The 26271-nt window shown below is 35.4% G+C and overlaps 1 protein-coding gene across 4 annotated transcripts in view; it reads left to right on the top strand.

Moving 5' to 3' along the window:
- Nucleotides 1–26271, top strand: part of PPP4R4 (protein phosphatase 4 regulatory subunit 4) — a 70844-nt gene that overhangs the window by 12321 nt on the left and 32252 nt on the right. For 3 of the 4 annotated variants that reach the window (XM_087818432.1, XM_087818427.1, XM_087818435.1), the window contains exons 3-5: nt 16252–16354; nt 24488–24635; nt 25141–25214. In XM_087818432.1, the coding sequence (XP_087674558.1) occupies nt 16252–16354; nt 24488–24635; nt 25141–25214 (325 nt within the window). Of the gene's footprint in view, nt 1–16251; nt 16355–21223; nt 21331–21436; nt 22895–24487; nt 24636–25140; nt 25215–26271 lie in introns of those variants that run through there. The other variant, XM_087818439.1, reaches the window with a different exon arrangement.

Genomic DNA, 26271 nt, shown 5'->3' with positions numbered 1-26271 from the left:
AATGTCGGTTGCTTACTTATCTCTGATATATGGCACCGCCATCTACTTAATGTCACAGCTTAAAAACCTGGGAGTATCCTCAATTTTTCCTGTTCCTCCTGTCTCTAATATTTAAACAACCTAAATCTTTCTTTTACAAAAGAAAATCATTCACAGGATTTCAGTAGTTTTCTGATATAAACATTAAAAAAACACATTTGTTTAGTCAAGATGGTTTTCAAATCCTTGATTAGCAGAAACCTGCTGGAGGGTCAAAATTCCATTGTTTTTACTTTGTGAAACACTCATTTCTTTTGGTACACTAGTGGGCAGATAGATATGACTTCCTTTTTTTTGCTTCAGGAAAATACTTCTTACATTTTAGCTCTAGTCACTTTATTTATTATTAAGGAGTATATATTATAATCAGCCTGTAGACTAATTTCATATTTCTTTTTATTAGGTAGTGAGATATATAACATGTTTTTTTAAAAAAAATGTTGCTAAGAAACATGGAGCACAGCCACTAAAATCTGTGTGACCTTGGTAACATTATTCAGCTTCTCTGTATTGTCAGTAAAGTGAGGGAGATGTACTAGTCATGCTGTTACAATTCTTTCTTACACTGTCACTCTGTAAATTTAACTCAGTGCTCACCGAAGCTATTGACTTGCCTCAGGTGGTTAGTGCATTCATTTCTTGATGTCCTTCAAAAAAGATTGACTTATTTTTAGGTAAAAAAATCCCTAAAACTCTGGGTATACTAGTGTTCTTTTGACTAGTATTTTCTAAAAAATATTAGTGTTCAATAGTTTGCATGTTAAACGTGTCCTTTTGTTTTGTGCAGGTAAATAATGTATAAATAAGAATAGAGTACCTTGTTATTTCATCAAATAATTATTTTAGAACTAAAAATCTTACATATTGTGATTTAAAAAGTCTATTGTACCACTTAGTTTCTTCATGATTCTCACATAAATAAATAGCACGTGAACCTCTCCTATGTTAAAATATAGGTATAAAATTTAGGTAAGATATATATATCATTATTTATTCATATGAGTTATTTATTATGGACTAATATTTACTCATTGAATTACATATGGTATAATTATGTTTCCTCAGACAGGTTTTTTTTTCAAGACCACTAAAGGACTGGTAATTTCTATATTGCCAAAGGAATGATATAGTTGTCTAAAATAGTTCTTGTATTATAGGGGACATCATGGAGAAATTTGACTTTCTTTCTTTCTTTTAAAGAAGCAAATATATGTTTGAACTTAATTTGAATTAATTGTTATTTGGGAACCCAGGAGATATTTTATAAGATCAATAGGTTTTTGTTTTTCTTGTTTTGTTTTGTTTTTTAAATTAGAATTTTGCTTTGTGAAGATAGTGTTATGACTCTCACAATAACTAGTTGGTTGGCCTTGAGCAACTTCCACAATCTCTGTAGATGTTGGTTTCTTCATTGTCACGATGTGAGGACGTGAATTATATTTCTAAGGCCCTCTTTAACTCTAGTAATCCAACATATCCTATCTTTTGCATTAGAGAAAAGGGATTATTATTTCATACAGCTTTTACAAGATTGATTTTTGGTTGACTGATGAACATTTAAATTTTATAATTGATTTGTTTGTATTACATTTCTTCTGATTCAGTGACTCAGTAATAACATCAGTCAAATGAACAGTGAGGACCCACAGTATATTGCTAGGGACTCTCTTTCTGAATCAGATTTTCCACTCCTAGATTTCAGTTGTTGTCTCCATGAAATAATTTCCAAGTCTGTGGCTATAGCTTGGGCTTTTCTCCCCAACTCTGGACCAGGACTGCCTGCTGGGTCGTGTCACCATGATGTCTTTACCAGCATGGCTCCCTGGCTTTTCAAACTCAGTGTGCCTGTAACTAAATTCATCATTTTAAATCTAAATGTGTCTCCACTTGTTACTGAAGCCTGATTATCCTTTAATTTAATTCAATTTATTTTAAAATCCTCACCAGAGGACATGCTTAGACAGAGGAAGGGAGAGAGAGAAAGAAAAAGGTCAGTGTGAGAGAGAAACATCAGCCGGTTGCCTTCTGTATGTGCCCCAAACGGGGATGAAACCCACAACCTGGCACGTGCCCTGACCGGGACCTGAACCAGCAGCCCTTCGGAGTGCAGGATATGCTCAACCTACTGGCCCCTCTGGCTGGGCCCGATTATCCTAAATCACTGCAGGGAAATCTGGGAACAATTTTGTACTATTCTTTCTCCTTTCAAAAATTAGTTCTGTATCAAGTCCTATTGATTTTACTTCTGCAAGAAGCAGTTTCCTCCTTTCTATTCTAATTCAGATACACAGAAACTGAGTTCTTTGTTTTTATTGTTTTCTTTCTACTTCTAGAGCGCCGTGACTGACAATGCATGAGAGTTCAGTGAATCTTTGTGACATGACTGAATAAATCCCATCTAATGTGGGACTTTTGAACACACTGTTCCTTCTGCACTTTGTTTTCACTGGTCCGACTCATTTTTTAGATCTCAGCTCTTCAAAGAAGCCCTCCCTTGATCTCCAAAGTAGGTGATGTTCTTGATAGTGCTGTGTACTGCTCCTTTATAGGTCTTTGCACACTTAGGATGATTTGGTTACTTTTTAAAAATTACTGATTTTAGTGAGGAAGGCAGAGAGAGAGAAACATTGATTTGTTGCTCTGCTTACTTATGCATCATTGGTTGTTTCTTGTATGTGCCCTGACTGGGGATCAAACCCACGACCTTGGCATAGCGGGAAGACACTAACCAACTGAGCTATCTGGTCAGGGCTCTATTTGATTTGATTTTTGTTGTTTAATACATGTCTTCTCTGGCTGTAAAGCTCTAATAGGATAGGGTCATGTCTGTGTGTACCACCATATCCCTGCTCAGGCCTTAGTTCAGTGCCCAATATGTAACTTGTCTGACAAATTCTATGGCTAGGCATAAGACATTATTGGATTGTATTGGAGAATCCAAAACCAGTGCCTGATCATCAGCAGGTCCTCAATAAATACCTGAATTACTGAACACCTCAGTCCACCTGTCTTCTACAGGTTAAGTAATTGGGTCCCTTCCCCTTCCTTTCATAGCTATTTATCATCCTTTCTTCCTGCAGGTTACAGTGATTTGGCCTGATTTTATCTCAGCTTTATACAACTGTCAGTTATTATTCTGCTTTCGCTCCTGGGTTTTCCTCGCTTACTGGGTTAGCTGCTATGTAAACCCAGTCTTCTTATCTATCCCTTTCCCCTGCTATGTTCTATAGTTATATATTTTTAAAAAGTATTTTGAAAAGGATGTTTGCTGCCACTTGTTAATGGGGAAATAGAAAGGCTGATTTTAAAAAAATAATGGGAGAGGTAACAATGTTTCCAGAAATCTTCCAAATTTGTATAGTTATTCCTGAACTCATAATTTATAACCCTTTCAATATTCTTGCTATAGGTCCTATATTTAGGGTAGACCTTAGTAATACTTCCTTTTACTCTTTGCAAAATACTGTGTAGAACAGTGATTTTCAAATGATTTTTTTTTTTTTTTTTTTACCAAGACTCACAGTAAGGAATACATTTTAAATTGTGACCTGAATATACACACATGTATTTGTGTTTGTGTACTAATATGTATAATTGGATGCTAAATGTTAATAATTATCCTTCTAAGTATAATAAATTAAAAACATGGAAGGTAACAACAAATATAATCTTAATATTGAAATAGAATATGGAAAAACCTCAAACAAAAATAAGGGAAGACTTCCAAATGCAACAGGTATGTCTGTCCCTTAATAAGTACGTTCCACTGCCGAATGAGCAAGGATAATGCTCATCTTGCATACTCGTGCCATCTGCTGTGGGTGTGAGGGAGGAAGGAAAGGGTCATGTAATTCTAAGATGTGTACCTGGAGAGTCAGAGGGCTGGTTCTACCTCTGTTGGTAAAAAGAGGGAGGGGAAAATGAGCTCAGTTCTGATGGGAAGTTGAAGAGCCGCTCCGCAGGAAACCCCCTTTGTGAACCTGGCGATTCTGGTTAATGAGCTGTGTTGACGTGGCGTTGGGATAGTGAAAGATACGTAGTGGAAATTGTTAGTAAAGGAATTTATTGTAACGTGACTATTATTAAGTAATTCTTGTGCAGATTTTTCTCTTGTGAACTGATCAACTTAGAGACATTTTTAGGCCGACAGTTCAGCTACCTCTTATGACAGGACCATGACCCTAGGTTACCAGGTATGGTGGCCCTCGGTTATGAGCTTAGAAATCATAGGGTAGAATCCTGGCTCTCATCTTTAATAGTTGGATGACTTTGGGTAAATCACTTTTTTTTTCTGGGACTCAGTTTCCTCAACTGTAAAGTAAGGATAGAAATATATTGCATATCTGTTGTCAAGAATACTGTGAAAATGTGTATAAAGTGCCTTGCCTGGCACATAGTAGACCCTTAAATGTTAACTTTTCTTTTATTCTTTCTTTGATGCTGTTAAAAATAGAGTTTGTTTCTCTGTGATTCTAAGCATGATGACTGCAAGCAGAGCTGAATGGTTCTCTAACTATGTAAACCTTTAAGGTGATGTTTTGAAGATTTAATATTATTAAGGATTCAACTTTGTAGTAATAACATGAAAATATGCCACATTTGAAAAATTACTGACGTTATAGATTGGTGTTCAGTATCTTCTGCTTTATATTCTTGAGTCGTCTTTGTCTTTTTTTTTTTTTTTACCCCAACACCACCCCAAGTCCAAGCCCAGCCTCAACCCCAACCCTATCCCTAACACCTACCCCTAATCCGAACCCTACCCTAACCCTAATCTTAACACTAACCCTAATCTTAACCACAAACCAAACCCCAACACAAACCACAAACTCAACCCCAACCCTAACCCAACCGCAACCCTACCCCAAACCTAACCCTAACCCCTAAGCCGAACCCTACCCTTAACATAAACCTAACCCTAAACTTAACCTTAACCCTCACCCTAGCCCTCGTGCTACCCTAACCCTAAACTTAACCCTAACCCCTAACCCTACCCTACCTCAATCCTAACCTTAAAACTAACCCTAACTTTAACCCCAACCCCATCCTGAACCCTAACCCTACCCCAGCAGCACCCCTACACCAGCACCAACCCTACCCCTAACCATAAACCTAACCCTAAACTTAACGCTAACTGTAACACTAAACCTATAACTCTAACACTAACCTGAACCCTAACCCTAGAACCCTACCAAAAACCCTAACACTAACACTATAACCCTAACCCTAAAACTATCCCTAACTCTAACACAATACCCTAATCCAAACACTAACACTAACCCTAATCTTAACCATAACCCTATTGCTCTAAATTCTAATCCTAACGCTAACCCTTACACAATCCCTAACTCTAACCCAATAAATTTAATCCTAACACTAACTCGAACAAAAACTCTATTACCCTACCCTTAACCCTAAACCTAGAACTAATACTATAACCCTTAGGAAAACCCTAATCCTAACTTTAAGCCTAAACCTAACCTTAACTATAACCTACTATAACCATATAGTACAAACCCTAACTCTAATTCTATACTTAAGATTAACTCTAAATGTATCCCGATAACCTTAACCATAACCCTAACACTAGCCCTAAACCTATAACATTAACCTTTAGCCTAACCCTAACCATATAACCCAAGCTCTACCCCACCCCTAAAACTACCCCTAATCATAGTATGATAACACTAATCCTAAACTAAACTTAAACCTAACCTTTTAACAGTAACCCTAACATTAATGTTCACCCTAACTCTAAGCCTAAACCCAAAACTTAGAACACAAACCATAACCCTATCCTCACACCAGTAAGTTACCCTAACCTTATAACCCTAACACTAACCCTAAACCTAACTGTATATTCCTAACACTATAAACCTAACTACCAACCCAAACACTAACCCTATAACCATAACTTAACCCTAAACATCACCCTATCCCTAACACTAACCCTATAATTTAAACCATACTCCTAACTCTAACACCTAATAATTCCAAACTAAACCATAACACTAACCCTGACCCCAACCAAAACATTATAACCCTATCCCTAACTCTATAACACTAAACTTAACCTAACCCTAACCATATAAAGCAACCTCATTGGTACTCTCGTAAAGGAACCTCACAGTTATCGCCGTAAAGCAAACTCCCAGTAAATGTCTTAATACAGCATCACAGTTACTGCCACAACCTCACAGTCACTGTTGTAAAACAACCTCACAGTTACTGCTCGAGTCATCTTTGTCTTAAAAGAGAGTTTTGTCTTTCTTGGAAGTTTAATTCTCTAAGCTAATCATTTAATTAATTTTGTTCTATTCATGAAAATAACCTTTAATAATTTACTTTGAGTAAAGAATTAAATATCAGCTATTTAAAGTTTAGTTTTCATTGCAAACTCAGAGCAAGGCCTGTTGGCATCTGCTTCATTTAAATTCAAGCAGTGTCAGCTACTTATGTGTTATATTTTGGATTTTAAAATGAGAGTTGCTAGGATTAGGATCGCAGACTCTGCATATACAAATCATTTCAGATCCTACACATAGTCGAACAGTAGCAGAACTAGAATTCTCAGATTAATTTCTCTAATAGTGACATGTTGTGCTGTCTTTTTTTGGATAGCATATACTCCTCCCCCTCTCGCTTTTCTTACTGGTTTAGGATTAAATAAAGTGTGAAGGTTGTCTGGCTAGGAAAAGAGGATTTTTGCTCTGTAGTCAGGATTATTAGTGTGTGAATCTGTTTTTCTCATTAGATTTTGAGCTCTTAGAAGGTTGAAGCTAATTACAAGAATAGAGAAAGACAATATGGTTGGTATCTAGATTTGTTCTAACATTCAGCTTATTCTTTTTTGTGGGGAAGGAAATGGGTTTCATAGCACAGATAGTCTCGTTTTTAGAGACCCAGGATAATGTTTCTGAAAGTGCTTTAGGCAATATGATGTACCAAGAACTTATGATCCTTTTCTTGATTTCTCACAAATTGCTTCCTTCCAGCATCATTTAGAACCAACTTTTTTTTTTTTTTTTAAATGATATGTTCTTAATAGCTTTAAGCAGCATAGTTATAAGTTTTTCTCTAGTAGTGCTACATACACGGCTTAGGATCAGGAGTGGGATGGAAAAAACAGATGGATGGGTTTGGTATTGGCTGGGTGCACAGGTTGAAAGAGAGGCAGTGTTGTATAATGGTTTGTGTATAGGTTTTGGATTATACAGGCTGGGTAACTTTGGGCAAGTACCTGCATCTCTCTAAGCCCTAAATTGCTCATCTATAAAATGGAGCTAATAATAATATTTAACCTACCTCATAAAATTATTGTGAGAATTAAATAAGATGACTACAAATAAGGTGCTTATTATTATTAGCATTGTGCCTAGTATGTAGTATATTAGATACTATTTTTATTGTTATTAGGAGGAGAAGAATTGAAAGAGTAAGGTCATTAGTGGGACTGTAATTGAAGTGATAGTCAGGGAGGTTCAGGCTGGCAAGTAAGAAAGTAAAAACTAGTAAGAAAGTAAGAAATATTAGAAACTGGAGAATAAGAAGGAATTTAAGGATTAGAAATGTGATAAGAATGAAAAATGGGTTTAGCAATGGAAAAAAATAGAAAGTTAAGAGTTTATAGGCAGCCAGTGAGATCAGAGTTTGAGATTCTAGAAATGGAGCATTTCCAGGTAATGATTGATCCAGCTTTTAAAAATGGTTGTTTATGTGGAGACCAATTTAAATCAGATATTTATGGAAGCTTTTCAGTGTGCTAGATACTGTGCTAAGCATGGGAGAATGTAAAATTTGGACAAAACATTATTGGGTTAGAGGGGGTCAAAAACTAGCTATTCGTTATTCACTTGATTGATGAAGTTACCATGACACTGGCAGGAGCTGGGATGACAATGAAGACTGCGAAATTTTTTATTATCGCAAAAAATGCTTGAGTGGATTGACTTGTTTTTCATTGGTTTAAGATATTACTATAAATGGCTCTTTAAAATAGGTGCATCTCCCAATGGGAATAAAATAATTAGTAACATTAATTTAGAATTTAAAAGATAGCTGTCCTAAATTCACTTATCTAACTAGTCTTTTTTTCCCCTCCTCTTTCCTTTTTAGTCACTAGTGCACAGATTAGATGATTAACCCAGTTATTTTTCATTTTAGAAGAATGGTTTGCTGAGTGGGCTTGTGTCCTTTTTGTTTCTTAGAAAAGAAACATGTCCCAAAGAATGGCACAATTGGGGCAAAAAGGAGCAGCTCGTGGTGTAGCCAGGACGATTGTTCCTTGTGCCTTTTACTTGAAAGTTGTAGGTTTTGAAATCTAGGAAGCTTATTTTATAAAAAAATATATAAGTAAAATGTTGATTAAACATTTATTTTAAAATTATATGTACCATATCAAATAGCAATAAAGTGAATTTTATACTGTTGACTTAAACCTATGTTGATTGTTTTTGTGTTTCTCCCATTCAGTGATTGGTGGCATAGATTCACACATATTTGGTTTATTTATTCTGATTGGGACCAAAGTCAGCAGGAGATAATAGTAGGTCCACAGCACCCAAGATATTCCCAGGCGTAAATTCCACTTGATTATGGTGCATGATCGTTTTAATGTATTGCTGAGTTCGGTTTGCTAATATTTTTAATTATGATGTGTCTGGGCGTGGGCCTCTTTGGGTTCTTCTTGCTTGGGACTCTCTGTGCCTCCTGGACTTGTGTGACTTTTTCCTTGACCAGGTTAGGGAAGTTTTCTGCCATTATTTCTTCAAACAGGTTCTCTGACCCTTGCTTACTTTCGACCTCTTCTGGCACTCCTATGATGCTAATATTGTTATGTTTCATGTTGTCCCACAGCTCCCTTAAACTATCCTCCTGTTTTTAATTGTTTTTTTCTTTTTGGTTCTCTGATTGAGTTATTCTTTCTACTCTGTCTTCTAATTTGCTGATCTGATCCTCAGCTTCCCCTAATCTGCTGTTAATTTCTTCCAATGTTTTTTTATTTCTATTATGTCATTCTTAATTTCCTTCATTCTTTCTACATCTTTTTTCAATGCTGGTGAGCATCTTTATGAGCAGTATTCTGAACTCCATATCTGATAGATCGCTTATCTCCATTTCATTTAGCTCCTCTTCTAGAAAATTATTTTGTTCTTTCCTTTGGGGCTTGTTTTTTTGTCTCCCCATTTTATCTGCCTGTTTGGATTTGTTTTTATGTATTGGTTGGATCTGCTAGGACTCCCAGTTTTTTGGATGGTTTCTGGTGCAGGCGAATGTCAGATGCTGTTTGTGACTGTCCTTGAGTACCCTGTTTGAGGTTTTCCACACTCTACAGTGTCTGGTTTCCTCTGCTGGGGCTGGGTGTGTTTGGATAGGACCAAGATGTGCACCAAAGTCTGCTTTTCTGAGCCCTGGTACCAGAAGCAAATCAGGCAAAGACTCAAAGCACCCAGAGGCTGTTATTCAGTCTCTTAATGCGCCTCAGGCTGTAGAAACTCTGCAGGGTGGGGTGGCTGATTGTCATCATTCTCTTAAGGTGCAGCAGGCTGTAGAAACCACGGCGTGGGGCCAGAGGTTTTCCAGCAGGATGGGTCAATTGCTTCCCCCTAGGCAAAATATGCTCAGAAGCCTAAATGTCTGCCTGAGAAAGATGTCTTCTGCAGTATGAGGGAATGACTCAGCACTGGGGTCCATATGGGTCCCCTCTGAGATCTTTTCCCCCAGCCAGCCCCCCTGGATTCTCCTCACACTGCTCTAGTCCACTCTACCTCTGCTGGGGCCCAAGGTGAGTGGCTGCACATGAAACTAGCCATCTCTCCCTGGCAGGCAGAAACCCGCTGTTTTTTACAGCCAGATGATATGTGGGTACCTTTCTCAGTTCTGGTGCTCTGGGCTGGAGAGCCCAGCTTGGGGTTTAGACCCCAAGTTCACAGTGGGAACCCTCAGCAACTGAAATATCCCTCCAGACCTTCAGCTGCTGCCTGTGGGAACTGAGCAAACCCTCTAGTGCCTCTGTACTTTACTAGTCTCTATGTGGTCTCCACTTTTCCTTTTGGTTATGATGGTGCTCCCCAACTAGCCTTCAGTTGCAGCTGATTATTCAGGGTGGTTTTTCTATGTTTTAACTGTAATTCTAGTTTGTTCCCGGGAGAGTGTCAGTGTAGTGTTCACTCAATCTGCTGCCATCTTGGAATCTGATCCCTTTATCTTTATGTAATGTCCTTCTTTGTCTGTTATTATAGCCTTTGTTTTAAAGTATATTTTGTCTGATATAAGTATTGATACCCCAGCTTTTTTTTTTTTCTTTTCATTTGCAGGAAATATCTTTTTCCTCTTTTTACTTTTAGTCTGTGTGTGTCTTTCGTTCTGAGGTGGGTCTCTTGTAGAGAGCATATATATTGGTCTTGTTTTCTTATCCATTCAGCTACCCAGTGTTTTTTTTATTGGAGCATATAATCCATTTATATTTAAAGTGATTATTGATAGGAAAGTATTTATTGCAATATTATTCTTTATAATTACATTCCTCTCTCTCTCTCTCTCTCTTTTTTAAAGAAGTCCCTTTAATATTTCTTGTAGTACTTGTTTGGTAGTGATGAACTCCTTTAGCTTTTTCTTCTCTGGGAAGCTCTTTATTTCTCCTGCAATTTTAAAGAATAGCTTTTCACATCTCTGCCCTTGCTATTAGTCTTGATGTGGCTTCTTCTTTAAGTTCTTGGTTATAAGACTTCTGTTCAACTAGCCTGCAGTTGATTATTCAGGTTGAATTGTTATATAATTTAGTTTTAATTCCAGTGTTGTCCTGGGAGGCACCAAGTGCAACTTCTACCTACTCTGCTGCCATCGTGGATCATCCTAGATTTTGTTTGTTGATAGAGATTATGGTGATTACAATTTAGGTTCATTTCTTTTATCCTTTCAAATCCTGTTTACAGTAAGCATTGCCATTTATCTATTGTTATGTGCTTTTCTGATATCTTATTACTGTCAAAGTTTAATGACATTCTCATTTTGTTTCTGTTACCAGTAACTTGCTCATTTTGCTTGGATGCCCAAAGGACTTTTCTTTTTCTTTAAAGTCCAGTAATATATCTCAGTGTCAGTTATACTGGATTGATTTTCTCAGGTATATGGTGTGCTCCTTTGAATCTTTTTTTATTTCAAGAAAGTGTTTTCTTAATAATTTTTTTTTTAAAGCTTCCCTTTAATAGGTTCTTTTTTAGGGACTTCTCTTAAAACTATATTTGACCCTAGCCTGTTTGGCTCAGCAGGTAGGGCGTTGGCCTGAGTATTGAGGGGTCCCAGTTCAGTTCTGGCCAAGGGCACATACCTCTCTTGCAGGTTCAATCCCTGGACCTGGTCAGGGCACATTTGGGACGCGACCAATAGATGTGTCTTTCTCACATTGATGTCTCTCTCTCTCTTTCTCTCCCCCTCTCTCGCACTTTCTCTGAAAAAGCAATGGAAAAAAATATCCTTGGGTGAGGATTAAAAAAAAAGGTATATTGGATCTTCTTTACCTGTCTAATATATCACTTTCTCTCAAATCCTTTTTGATCTTGTACCCTGCCACACTGCTAGACTCACTTATTAGTACTACTAGCTGTTTTGTACATTACAGCTTAATTTCTTCCTTTTTAGTACATAAGCCTCTTATTTTTATTACCTGTTGCACTTGCTCAAACCTCCAACACAATGCTAAATATCAGTGATAACAGTGAACATCCTTGCCTTGTTCATGATTAGGGAGGAAGTATTTGTTCTTTCACTGTTAAGTAGGATGTTAGCTCTAAGTTTTTCATAGATGCCCTTTATCTGGTTGAAGAAGTTCCCTTTTGTTTCTAGTTTGTTGATGGTTTTAAATCATGAATGAATGTTGGATTTGTCATATTTCTGTTTGTTGAGATGTTCATATGTGTTTTTTAAAAAGTCTGTCATATTGATTTATTTTTAAAAAATTAAACTTTTTCTTTTGAAATAATTGTAGATTCACATACAGTTGTAAGAAATGATACAGACACCCATGTTCTCTTTCCCCAGTTTCCCCCTATAGTAAAATTTTGAAAAACTATAGTATAGTATTACAACCAGGATATTGACACTGATACAATCAAGACAATTAATATTTTCATTACCCAGTTTACACTATTATAGTCACATCTTTTTCCCTTCTCCCCCACCCACATCCGTCTCTAACCCCTGGAAACCACTGTCATCTTCATTTGTATACTTTTGTCATTTCAAGAATGTTATACAAGATGGTGCAAAAGTAGGTTTACAGTTGTGAGTATGTGAAGCACAGAGTTTATTCTTGTATTATTATCTGTTAATTATCGTATAATTTTCTATATGAACAACTGTAAACCCACCCTGTATAAATGGAATCATACTGTATGTGACCTTTTGGGGTTGGCTTTTTTCACTCAGTGCAATTTGTTAGACGTTCATCAGGTTGTTGCATCTGTCCATACTTGGTTCCTTTTTTATTGCTGAGTAGCATTCCATAGTATGGATTTACCACAGTTTGTTTAACCATTCACCCATTTAAGCATATATAGGTTGTTTATATTTTTTGGTTCAAATAAATCTGTTATAAGCATTTACCCATTGGTTTTTGTGTGAATATAAGCTTTCATTTCTTTGGGATAAATGTCCAACGGTGCAATTGCTGGTTGTATGTTGTTGCATGTGTAGTACTTTAAGAAACTGCCAAGTTGTTTTCTAGAGTGGCTGTACCAGTATACATTTCCAGTGAAATTACCTGGACCTGGAAAATTTTTTTAAGGAGTTTTAAAATTGAATTCAATTTCCTCAATAGTTGTAGGTCTGTTCAAATGATGTATTTCATACTGAGTGAGTTGTGGCAGTTTGTGTTTTGTAAGGAATTGTTCCATTTTGTCTAAGTTGTCAGATTTATGTGTATAGAATTATTTATATTATTATTTTATTATCCTTTTGATGTCTGAAGGGTCTGTAGTGATACCCTCTGTTTCAATCCTGGTATTGGTAATTTGTATCTTTTCTCATTTTTTGTCAGTCTTACTAGAGGTTAGTGAATTTTATTGATTCTTTAAAAGAACCAGGTCTTTGTTTTACTTATTTTCTCTGTTGTTTTCTGTTTTTATTTCATTAATTTCTGCTCTTTATTATTTCTTTCTCTGCTTTGCATTGTGATTATTTTGTTCTTCTAAGTTCTTGGGGTAAACATTAGATTATTTATTTGAGATTTTTTTCTCTTTTCTATTGTATGCATTTAGTGTTATAAATTTCTTCCTCTACACTGCTTCAGCTGTGTCCCACAGATTTTGATATGTTATATTTTCATTTTTATTCAGTTCAATGTATTTTTAAAATTTTTATGGGACTTCCTCTTTGATCCATGGATTATGTAGAAATGTGTTATTTCGTTTCTAAGAATTTGGAGATTTTGATATTATTTTATATTATTGACTTCTTATTTAATCCCATTGTGGTCAGAGAACACTATGATTTTAATTTTTAAAAAATTATTGAGAATTATTTTATGGCCTAGGATATGGTCTTTCTTGATATAGGTTCTTTGGGCATGTGAAAGAATGTGTGTTCTGCTTTGGTTGGATGGAGTGTTGTATAAATGTCAATTAGATCTTTTTGGTTGATGGTGTAGTGAGTTCTTCCATGTCCTCAATGATTTTCTGCCTAGTTGTTCCATCAATTGTTGAGGGAGGGGTGTGCAAATCTCTACCTGTGTATTTGTCTGTTTCTCCTTTGAGTTCTGTCAGTGTTTTGTTTCACGTTTTTGTAACTCTGTTCGGTGTATACACATTTAGGATTGTTATACCTTCCTGGTGTATTGCCTCTTTTATCATTATCTAAAGCCCCTGTCCATATCCAGTGATTTTATTTTTTCTGAGGCCTACTTTATCTGATACTAATATAGTCACTCCTGCTTTCATTTGATTCACAATTCTATGATATATCGTTTTCTGTTCTTTACTTTCAATCTGCTGATATTGTTATATTTGAAATTAATTTCTTATAGGCTGCAATCAGTTGAGTCATGTTTTTAAATCCACTCCACCAATTCCTGCCTTTTAATTGATATATTTAGACCATTTCCATTTAACGTAATGATTGATATTTTGGGGCTTAAGTCTGCCATTTTATTTTTCTGTTTTCTGTTTATTCTTTTCTGCTTCTCCTATGTGATGTTTTATCTTTACATTTATGAGGCATTAGAGATCATATATTTGTTTCCTAATTGGAAAATTAGTGAATAAAGGTCACCAAATGCTCAATGCTAAATATTACTGATGTTAGTTCACCCAGTGAGTAATCCATTTATTCATCCTTTAAAAAAAAAAGTAATTGATTTTTAGAGAGGAAGGGAGAGAGGGAGAGAGAGAGAGACCGATTGGCTGCCCCTTGCATATGCCCTGACTAGGAATCAAACCCACTACCTTTTGGTGTACAGGACAGCACTCCAACCAACTGAGCCACATGAGCCAGGGCTTGTTCATTCTTTTAAGAGACATTTACTGAACCTCTACTCCGGGGCAGAAATTGTCATATGAAACATCACTTTTTCAGATGTTTCTCTTCTCTCTAGGTTCTTTAGCAGTGCATTTGCATTCTGTGGCTGCTATAGTAAATTACCATAAACTGAATGGCTAAAACGAAGAAATTTCTTCTCTCACTGTTCTGGAGGCCAGAATTCTGAAATTACTATCATTGAGTCAAAATCAAGTTGTCAGCAGTGCTCTAGGGGAGAATCTGTTCTTTGCCTCTTCCAGCTTCTGCTGGTTGTCAGCATTCTCTGACTTGTGGCCGTGTCACTCCAAACTCTGCTCTGTGGTCACATTGCCTTCTGTACTGTCTGTCTTCCCCTGAGTCTCTCTTTTGACACCTGTTAATTGAGTTTATAGCCTATCTGGATAATCCAGAATGATCTCTTCCTCTCAGGATCCTTTTTCAAATTAAGATAACATCACAGAATCTAGGCTTAGGACATAGACATGTTTTACGGGGTGGGAGGGGCACCATCCAACCCACTACAGATAATAATTTTATATGCAACTTTACTTTCCTTTTTTTGATCTTCTCCCCATCTTGGCATGTGTCCCTTATTTCAGTTCCTTTCTTTCTTGATTTTATATTTTAAAGTAGTCACTTAGAGAGTGGTGATAGTAGTGGAATTTTGTGCTGACCTGTAGTTCATAGCCTATTTTACTACAACAGGGAAAATGCCTTTCTTCATAGCTGGGCAGCTTTGTTTAGAACCAGAGTATGCTTCTAATTAACAGGACTTATAAAACTGAAGCAAGTAAATATAATACTTTAAAAACTTTTAAAAACCATATTAAGGTCTTAACATACGTATAATAACAAACAATTCCATTTGAAGAGCTAAGTGAAAATAATTTAAATTAAGATAAATAACTATGGCATAAGCAATTAGCATTTAAGTTGGTATCAGAATAGCAGTGCCACATTTACTGGCATTTTTTATACATATATTTTAGGTACTTGCACATCTTACGTCACTTAGTTTATGTTTTAAAAACAGAATTTTTTGCATGAAACTGGTTTCTCAGAAGAATCTGGACCCTTTTCTAAGGCATGTAGATCACTGGAGTATCACTGAGATTATTTTGGTAAAGCTTTAAGTGCCTGATGAATACTGTGTCAAAAAGGCACTGTAGAGATAGATATGCCCTACTGACCTTGAAGAATGTTGAGTGTTTCTTTAACAAGTTTCTGCCAACTTGCTGAGTCAGTCTAGGGCTACAGCAATTTCATTGTAACAGAAGGAAGTTGTATGATTCTGCTATAGTTGATTTTGTTACTGCCCTTGCTGTTACGATTATTAATATTTTACCATAATGAAAATTTTCCATTTATATTTTTTATAAAGTGCAGCAAATTGGTAGGTCACAGGAAAAAAATGAGGTAGAATTTTAAAGTATTTAATAATAGTCTTAAAGACTTTTAGACTCAAGATACGTATGTAGATAATCTTGTTTAATATCTTCCTGCACTTGTTATAAGATTTACTTAATGAAATTTCAGTTCTGGTTTTATTTTTGTATCTAAATGATGTGTTTAAAGTTTAAAACTTTGTTGAAGTCTGAGCGTTTGTCATTAAAAGCAGCCATTATGACTCTACTTTTTATAGTCATAAACCAGGAATTCAGCTTATAATTACAAATTTAAAATTTGTTTTTTCTCTGTAAGTGCTGGTCAAGATATCCAGGGAACAAGTGTGATTGCAAATCTTCCGTTTTTGATGCGACAGAATCCTGCTGAGACACTTCGGAGAGTCTTGCCAAAAGTTAGAGTAAGTTGGTGCGAAATAAGATTTGAATTTACCATTCTTTTACCCAGTAGCATGTCTTGGAGAAAAGTTCAGAACTTTTGATGGCTGATCTTTTGTACTTAATCATTGAGCGGAGGAAGTAGTATGATACACATTTGGAATTGTGATGAAAATATTTAGGGAAATTAGCTGATGGAAATGGAGAAATCCAGGTCTTAAGTTGTAAAGATTTCTTTAGTCATTTTCTGAGTAGAAATATTTTAATAAAGTTAGCTTTTCAGTACTCAGGAAAATCTTAATTAGTCTTACAAAATCATAGCTATCTTTTTTTATTTTTTATTTATTGTTGACAGTATTACAGATGTCTCCCATTTTCCTCCCCTTTGCTCCACCCTGGCCCTACCCTGCCCCGGGCTTTCCCCACGCTAGTGTCCGTGTCCGTGGGCTATGTGTATACGCATACATGTTCTTTGATTAATCTATATTATTTGGTATTCTGTTGAGTTAAATTTATATTAATAGTATTTGACAACATTGATAATATATAATTTCACTGATATTCCTAATAATGACCCTGTGGTGTGACTTTTAAAGAATCATCAAATAAAGATTGAATTGTGGCCATCACAATTTTAGTTTTATATTTATTTTATTGCTTCATAAATTCTTCAGAATTAGTGTTCCTGCTATAAACAAAAAATATTTGATCTACTAAAACATTCTTTCCTCTATTTAGTATTTGTTGATTATTAATATATAATGTTAAATATTTAATACATAATATTTATTATTTATTTGTACCTATGTGCAAAGTGCTGTTCTTAAGAACTTGAATGAACAAAACAGACAGCAATCTATGTGTCCTTAGGGAGCTTACCTACTAATGGGCTCAGGGAGGTTACATACTAATGGGGATTATTTTTGATAATGGTTTTGTATACTTTTCTTTGGCTTTCTGTTTGGTTATAACTTTTTCATAACTTTTAAATTAACTTATATGTGTTTAAAGTACTGGAATTATTAGTGTGTCCTTGGGTTTTATTTTTGGGCATATGTAGCATGGTTCCAGTTACTGTGATTTAGATTAGGGTTATACCGGTATTTTTACAAGATAACCTACCCTTCTATGTAGGCAGTATGAGTTTCTTCTTTTTTTTTAAATTTACTAGTTACAGCTGTGAATTGAGATGTTTATTTTAGCATCGCATGTGATTCAAAAGTGAATCAAGCTTTTTCATATCTGTTTTCCCAGAATCATGCTATAATTTAAATGGAATAAGACTATACAGTCTGGGTTTAATTTTACATTCAACTTCAGTGATAAAACTGACCTGAGCTTGCTAGCTTAACACCTGAAGTGCGAATTCAACAACATTAGAAGGGAACAGGTAGCTAGGTACTCTTGATGAAGAGTTATTCTGAAAAAAAAAGAGTTGTTCTAGCCCTGGCCAGGTGGCTCTGTTGGTCGGAACATTGTCTGGTACACCAAAAGGTTGAGGGTTCGATTCCCTGTCAGGGCACATATTTAGGTTGCAGGTTCAGTCACCACTGGTTGGGGCGTGTATGGAAGGAAATGATTGATGTTTCTCTTTCTAAAAAAAAAAAAAAAAAAAGTTATTCTATATAAATTAATTAGATTTAAAGCTAAAATACTGAGCATACTATACACGTACTGTGTTGAGCAGGCTAAATCTGCTCCACAGATAGTGTACTGAATGTCCAAAGTTTCATAAAGTAAAAATAAAAGATGAAGAATAGAGAGTAGTGACCTTGAGGTCTCTAAATTATTTTGAAAAAATCTTTTTTGCTAATGAGGTTACAATCAAGTTAATTAAATAATAACTCCCCCCAAATCATATTTTCATGGAAAAGTGTAAAGAATATTATGTACTCATCTATAGATTATATTTATACAATGAATCAAATATATCTGCTGAAACTATATAACTGAGTTATAAAGATGATTTTATTAACTTTTTAAAGTAATAAAAATTAATCCATAATATAGAAAATCAACAGAGTGAATGGATACTATGAAGAAAGTGTATACTAATGAATATGTACTAGGAAAACCTTTATTTGATAAATGATGTCATTCATGTTTGAGTTAACCAGCACGGTCATCTGTTTAGTCCCAGATGAAATTTTATATCAGGGAGGCCTGAAAACTATGGAAAACAATTGAAGAGCAAGCACAGGGGAGTATTTAATAGTGTGATTCATATTTTATGTAAAAGTGCTGAAGAATTAAGCTACTGGGTACGACTTTATGGGGGCAATAATAATGACTTTTATAGAGGATTTACTATATAATGTAGGCAGCTAAACATTTAAACAACCCCATGTCAAATTATGAAACCTATGTTTATGTGCAAATCATCTTTAAATCATCATGTTCAGATATTGTTAAGATGTATTTGTAATTATAGTTAGCGCCTTCTTCAATTCTGCCTCGCTTCTGCGAGCAGTTACTTACAAGTGATAAAGCAATGACAAAAATCACACATATCCACTTTATTCACTTTTGCCATGGTCATAATTTCTTAGCTAATTAAGGGTCAAAATATTTCCTTTCTGTCACTGACCATTACTCTAACGTCTTTTTAAGTCACACCCCACCTGGACCTCCCGGATTCCAACCAAACATGTCTCTTTCAATACCACCAAGCTCTTTCATCTCAGGGGCTGGCTGCTCTCTCTGCCTGGACCACTCATTCCTAACTCTTCAAATGTCTGTTTCCTCCTAGCCCTTCAATTTTTAGCTCCTCAGAAACTCTCAATGCACAGTCACTTTATCCTGATCTTTATACTCACCTATTTGTTCTATGTCTGTTTCCTCCTCTGAACTGTAACCTCCTTGAGGACAAATTCTCCCTTTTGTTCACCTCTGTTTTCTCAGTGCTCAGAACAGTGCATGGGACATGGGAGGTACTCAGTAAATATTTATATATGAATGAAATGCCATTATGACTATAAATGCTCACTTGTATTACAAGACTGAATTTACATAAAATATTTTGAGCACTTACTAATATTAATCAGTCTATGAGTGATTTACTTTTAGAAAATTTAAAGACATGGATTATGCTTTTTAGTGTCAAATGTAAAAAACCTTTGCCTAACCCAAGATCACAAAGATTGTTCTCTTTTGTTTCCTTCTGTAAGTTTTTATCATTTTAGTTTTTAATTTTTAGGTTTATGATCTATTTTGAGTTTGTTTTTACATATGGTACAAGGTATAGACTTTTGTCCCAATTGACCCAGCACCATTTGTTGAAAAGACTGCCCTTGCTACACTGACATGCCTTTGCACCTGTGTTAAAATCAATTGCCAGTGTACATGTGGAAGTCTTTTTTCCCTATATATGTCCCATTGATTTGTTTTTGTATCAATATCACATAGTCTTAATTGCTGTAGCTGTGTATAATATCTCAAAATCAGATAGTAAAAGTCCTCCAACTTTGTTTCTCTTTTTCAAAGTTATTTTGGCTCTTCTTGATGTCTTTGTATTTTCATATAAATTTTAGAATTAACTTGTAACTTCCTACCAAAAAAACTAAACTATTGGAATTTTTATTATTATTTTGCATTAAATATGTAAATTGATTTTGGAAGAACTGGTATCTTAACAATATTGAGTCTTGATCCATGAACATGATGTTTCTTTCCATTTACTTAGTTCTCATATTATTTCTCTCAGTGTTCTATAGTTTCAGTATACAGATCTTATAAGTCATTTATCAGATTAACCACTAATTTGTTATATATAAAAATGATTTGACAGAGTAGTTCATTGTCAAAATCATTGTCTTGAAATGTGTTTATTTGGTGTTGTCATGATTTTGCACGCCAGGATACTTCATTGCACATTTACGTAGTCATATGATAGTTTCTACTGGTATTGGTATTTCCCTAATGGGAAGAGATCTTTGGGGTATTTTTATGTGTACCTCCTCATGAACCTTGCAAGCCACTGAAACAGATTTACAGAAGGGTAAAACACATCCCTTATTCCTGTCTACTATCTCCTCTTTATTTTATTTTCCCTCTCAGTTTGATTTTCAGTGCGCTGTTTTTAGTGGGGAACGTGGCAGTTAGTGGCAGGGAAGAGAATGAGGTATCGGAGTTAATTGTTACAGGTGTCTTAGAGTTGGCACGTTCCAATTATTCATATTTAACTCAGTTTTAAAGTCTTTCATAAATATTATCATTTTATAGTGAAAAGAGCTGTTCACTGTTATTGTTACTAAAAATTCCCACATTTACGATCCTCAAAACTCCAGATATTTTATATGTCCTAAATCTTCAATATTTTAATATTTAAATCCCTATTATTTAATTTCAAAATAATCAGTGATGTTATTTCTAAAAATATACAAAGATACTTTGTAATTTTAGGTCTCCTTTACCTTTAAACATTACCATTTATGGTAAATGTGTTTACCAGTTTCATTAAGTTAGTTTAGTTTCCAAATGTGTGAATCTAAAACATATGCTTTTTAAAAATAAGCCAATAATTTATTTATTGCTTCTCTATGTTGTGTATTATAAAGAGAAATCTCTTCTTGATGCATATAATGCAGGTATTTTGGAGACAGAGCAGTTTCCCTCCCTGCAAGGACTGTATTACATTGTTGTATAAAATGCTTTCTTCCACCATTCATGCTAACTAAAGAACGACTTTTAAACACAGAAGTGTCTAGTGTATTTTCCTTCCTTGAATCAAAATAGTTTTTGAAATTTGGAAATGTACCATTAACTCATTTATAAACAGTCTCATTTCATTTTTGAGGATTCAAGTTGGAATGCCAGCCATACAATAGTACATAGGAGGAAGGGTAACTGGCATTAAGGCATGCACTTAAGCAATAGAGGAATTTACTTTTCAGTGTCTTCCAAGGTCCATGAGGATGCACACTTATTTACCCAGAGAGTATGGATCTCACTATGTTTGTCCAGAAGGTGTGAGTGACTCTGTGGAGGAGAATACTTACCGGTAAGTATCAAACTCTTATTGTACTATGTTTCAGAAAAATATGTTTAGAAATCAATTGATTTTTAACAGTGATGAAATCTCTTAGTCTGTGCTGGTTTCTTAACAGTGGGCAGTCCCAGATGTTGAAGTCAGCACAAGAGAAAAACCCAAATCCTGATAAGACTTGAGGATTTTCGAAAATTAAATGCAAAATAGTTGGGGCAAATGTTGCTGCGGGAGTCAAGATTAAGTAATGCAGTAAGAAGATATGAAGTTGGAGAGCTTCTCATGTCCTCTTTTGCATAACGTTCATATACATACAAACCCAGGACTTTAATGACACTAAGAGGGAGCAAATTACATCTCTTGGAACTTAAAACAGCAGACTCATGTGAACCGGAATGTACTTGGTGGCCCTCACAATTTCTTTTAATAGTTCTTCGCAAGTACTTTCTATTGCTAAATAAAAACTGTGCCTTATGAAACCTGTAAGTGATGTATACTGGCCACGTCAAACCTTCCGAAAGCGTTTCCCAAATCCAGAACGTTAGTGTGGAACAATGTTTGTTTTGGAAACAGTAAACCAAGGAGACACAGGAGGGCCGATTTCAGAGATGAGTTGTGCCTCTGCTTCATTCCTCATCGTTTCTTCTCTTTTTCTATCAGCCAAGAACTCTTAAGATCCGTAACTGACTACTGGTTGGAAAGACTTGTAAAATAATGTTTGTGCAAATAATGTTTAAACAAAAGTTTAAAGCAAAACAAAACAAAAATCAGCCACCCTAATGTTTGATAGGTTTTCTGGGAATTAAGCATGCCGCATAAACATAAGCCACAGTAAGCCGCTGCCACATCTCCCATGCCACCTTGGGAACACTTAGGATCGATTTAAGCCATTCCTTAATAAGTGATGAATGGAAGTGCAAAACCTGTGAGGAAGAATCCAGTGCTTAGATTTGGCATCATGCAGACAGGTTGTCTTAGAGTTGCCAGTTACTAGCTCACTGGCCTTCAGCAAAATGCTTGAGGATTCTGAGTTTGTTTCTTCTGCTGTAGAATGACATGCTGCTGAATGTCTTCTAGCACAGTGACTGGCAGTGGTCCCACCAAGCTGAATCAAGGAGTCTGGGTAGCTGCTCTAAATCACGGTTACAGAGATACTAGGGTAGGACAGGGCAGGATGTCTTCTTATTGACATGATAGAGGATTGAGAATGCATTTCTATGTGATCCATTTTTGTTTTGCTGCGTCTAATTCTGCCAATCCCTAATCTTTAGGACTTGCCTCAAAGTCTCTTGAAGCTACCTTTCAGGAGATGTGGAAAATGTGTATGGAGGGAGAGAGCATCAAGAGCAGGAAGTTTAGGTGAAAGGGTAAGAGAGAGTCCTCCAGCCATAATACCAAACGCCTGCTTTGTGCTAGGATCAGGGGACACAGTAGTGGACAAAACAGACAAAAATTCTCGCAATCATAAGCTTATACTCTAGCTCTGGGAGATAGACCACACACAAATGAATGGGTTGGATGATGGAGGTACTAAGCCTGTAAAGGGGGTAGTGAGAACTGGGGCAACAGTGGCTTTCAGGCTAAAATAGGGCTCTTTGCATTGAAAAGGTGATATTTAAACAGAGGCTTGAAAGAGATCATTGAGCCAACCATGAGGAGATCTGGGAAAAGGGAGGAACTGGGAACAGATCTTATAAGTCATTGCAAGGACTTTGACTTTTCCTTTGAGGGGGATATGAAGCCATTGGAGAGTTTTAAACAGAGAAGTGACATGATCTGACTTCCAAGAATCTCTCTGGCTGCCGTATAGGCAGGGCAGTGATGTAATCAGGGACTAGTCAGCAGATTGTTGAAATACTTCAAGCTGGAAATGGTGGTGGCCTGGATCAGGGTGGTAGCGGTGGAGGTGATGAATGGTCAGATTCTGGATCAGGATTGACTGGTCATGTGATTGTGGTGTGTGAGGGACTAAGGTGTTAAGGATGACCTCAAAGTTTTTGGGCTGATAACTGGAAGGTCAGAGTTGTCATTTACTGTTTACCAAGGTGAAAGTTGGAGGAGGAGAAGGTGCTGGAAAGAGATCACCTCAGGTGTGGACAAGATGAGGTTCCTACTAGAGAGCCTAGTTGTAGAGAGGGGATAGTTGGATGTACAGTGGTCATTATTTAATGCTCAATTTACACAAGTTGGTAAGTCATAAGAGTTCTGTTTAAATGGTTTAAATCTCTAAGAAGATGGTGTTATAATTCACATTTTATAAATTAGGAAATGGTGCAGAAAGATGAAGTTTCTTAGGATCACAGATGTGAAACTTTGTTGTGGCTGCAGGCTCCACATTGTTCTACTAATTTTCCTATGTTTGTTATAAAACAGGCATTAAAATTTATAATTGGCCATATTGGTTAAACAGCTACTTCTCTTAGCTACCTTTACATCACACACACATTCTCTCTTCTAGAGAAGTAGAGGTAATATCTTTAATGAGGTTTATGTGAAAGTTTGTTTTGACTTTTCATGTGTTGAAAACGAATAATCTCACTTAGGCTTTAACTGTGAATATACCTTAAAAATTTTTTCTTAATGGTGAATGGAGATGGCAATGAATATAATTAATTTTTGAAAAACATTCTTATATTTTAAAATTTCTTCTTTTAATAAGTTTACTTCATGGTAATTTATGTTCCTGTCAGTTGTTTAAAGGGGAAAATACATTTGCAAGTCTTAAGTGTATTTCTTTTTTTAGCAAAATACGGTGTTTATTTTTTGAAGCAGAAATACAAGTAATGAAAACACATGTGATTGTCTGAGCTCTGACATTATTGTTCCAGGTGTGATGGCAAACTGAACAATACAGATAGCAACAAGAAGCTGAAATCTATCAAAAATGCCTATTGTATTAAGGTTTATGTGCTTTTAGAATTTTCATTCATAAAGCAATGGAATGTTATTTTATCAGTTCCTAAGGCATTTAAACTTTATTTGGTCTAACGACTTAAGTGATCAGGAGCGGATTAATATAGTTTCCTTAAATAAAGCAATCATACATATTCTTAAAAGTCATATACAGTTATTTGTGGTATATGATTGTTTGGTTTCTATGACCTTGGATTTTTAAAAATTGTAATTTGTGATCTCTCATCTATGTAACAGCAGACTCTTTCTGATTCTACAGGAAGTCCTGCATGTTGCAGGTGTGGAAATGCAGTTAACAGCTGCAGTGTCATTTCTGACCATTCTACAGGAAGAATCAGTGTCAATTCATACATATGCCCACTCCTTCCTGCAAATCATTCTACTACATCTGGAGCACAAGGATGCAGGTCAGGGGCCTGGCATGCTTCTTTATACACTTATGTATTGTTTCTTGTATGTGGTCGTGATGTTCTTTGAATCTTGTTAGTCTGATGAGGACAACTGAGTGAGGCCATGCTGTCCGAGAGTTGATCATTAGTATGATTAAAAATGGCCCTGGCTGTTTCCTTAAAAAACCCACAAAGTTCATTATCCTTGAATGCTGAAGACCCTTTTAGTTCATCTTATGATTTACACTTTCTTCTTAGATTAAAAATTTTTTACAACATTTGTGGTTATAATATTATTATACAGCAAAACTGCACAATTTGGGTTAAAGATACCCCCCTAATATTATTTTTAAATACAAAAATGTTTCCTAGATGTTGTCTAGGATAAAAAATAAACTTCTTGCACTAGTAATAAAAATAATTATTCCATTGTATCATTAAGTACTATTGTAACTATTAATGACTGAGTCGAAACTAAATTGGTGAGACATTTCATTTGGCATGTTTTATCTGTGTCAATCAGGTGTCAGCAATGCATGGCTGGAAACTCTTCTGTCTGTAATAGAAGTATTGCCCAAAGAAATCCTAAGGCATGAGGTAATAAATTTGTTTTGGGTAAATACTAGTAAGTCACTCTAAAGTTTTTCTTTTTATAAAAATAGTATTTAAAAAAAGAATAAAGTTATTTCCCACTCTGAGAGCAAAACATTTTTATTATAGAAAATTTGAGTATAAAGAAATTAGTAGAAGGAAAACCATGATTCTGTACTTAGCCACTTTTAACATTTTGATATATTTTCATTGTACATTTTCCCCTCCATTGTGTATGGTTGCTGTTGGCCATATTAGTGATCATTTAGCATTATTTTGATTTTCACTTAGCATTATTTTCCTGTTATTTTAGAACTCACTTGGCAGTAGCTACAAAATATATTTTACTTACTTGTTAGATATCTAAGCCTGTTTTCAGTATTTTATTATCAAAATAAGGCAGTAATGAACATCTCTATAGAGCTTTTCCTCTTTTTCAGATGATTTCCTTAACTATAGCTTTCAAAAAAGTGAAATTACTGGGTCAGGGGGGGCATTAACATTCTTTACGGTCCTAACTAGCAATATGTGAAAATGCCTGTTTCCCTGGACTTTTATCAGCAGTAGTTTTCAAATTTAATTTAATGGGCCAAAAAGTGGAATTAAATTTTAATCAGAATTAAAAAAATTATTAGACTATTGTATGTATTTCTCATGTACTATGTTTATATTACTTTTATTATTCCTTTGGAATTATCTAATAATATCATTGATCACTATTTGTATGTGCTATTTATCAAGGTTGCCAGTCCTTTGTTATGTTTGTTGCCAATATTGTTACCAATTTGTTATTTGCTTTTTAATTTTCAACATTGTTCAATGCATCCTTCTCTAAGAGTTTTAGTAAATTAAGATGAGAGAGTAGGAAAATTAGAAAGGAATTTTTTTCTGTAATGAAAAGGTTTTTCACCCTGTGAACGTTATCCGTCTATATATTTCTTTTCAAATATGTCATGGTTGAAACAAACAGTTATCTATCCATAAAGTGTCCTCTATGGATTTTATTGAAGTATCTTTGGCCTTTGCCTTCATACAGTTTATGGTGTTATCTCAAGCGCAAAAT

The sequence above is a fragment of the Miniopterus natalensis genome, chromosome 1 (genome assembly GCF_054644295.1).
Source record: "Miniopterus natalensis isolate mMinNat1 chromosome 1, mMinNat1.hap1, whole genome shotgun sequence".
Lineage (NCBI taxonomy): Eukaryota > Metazoa > Chordata > Mammalia > Chiroptera > Miniopteridae > Miniopterus > Miniopterus natalensis.
The sequence above is the reverse complement of the archived record's forward strand: the minus strand, read 5'-3'. Positions and strand labels throughout refer to the sequence as shown.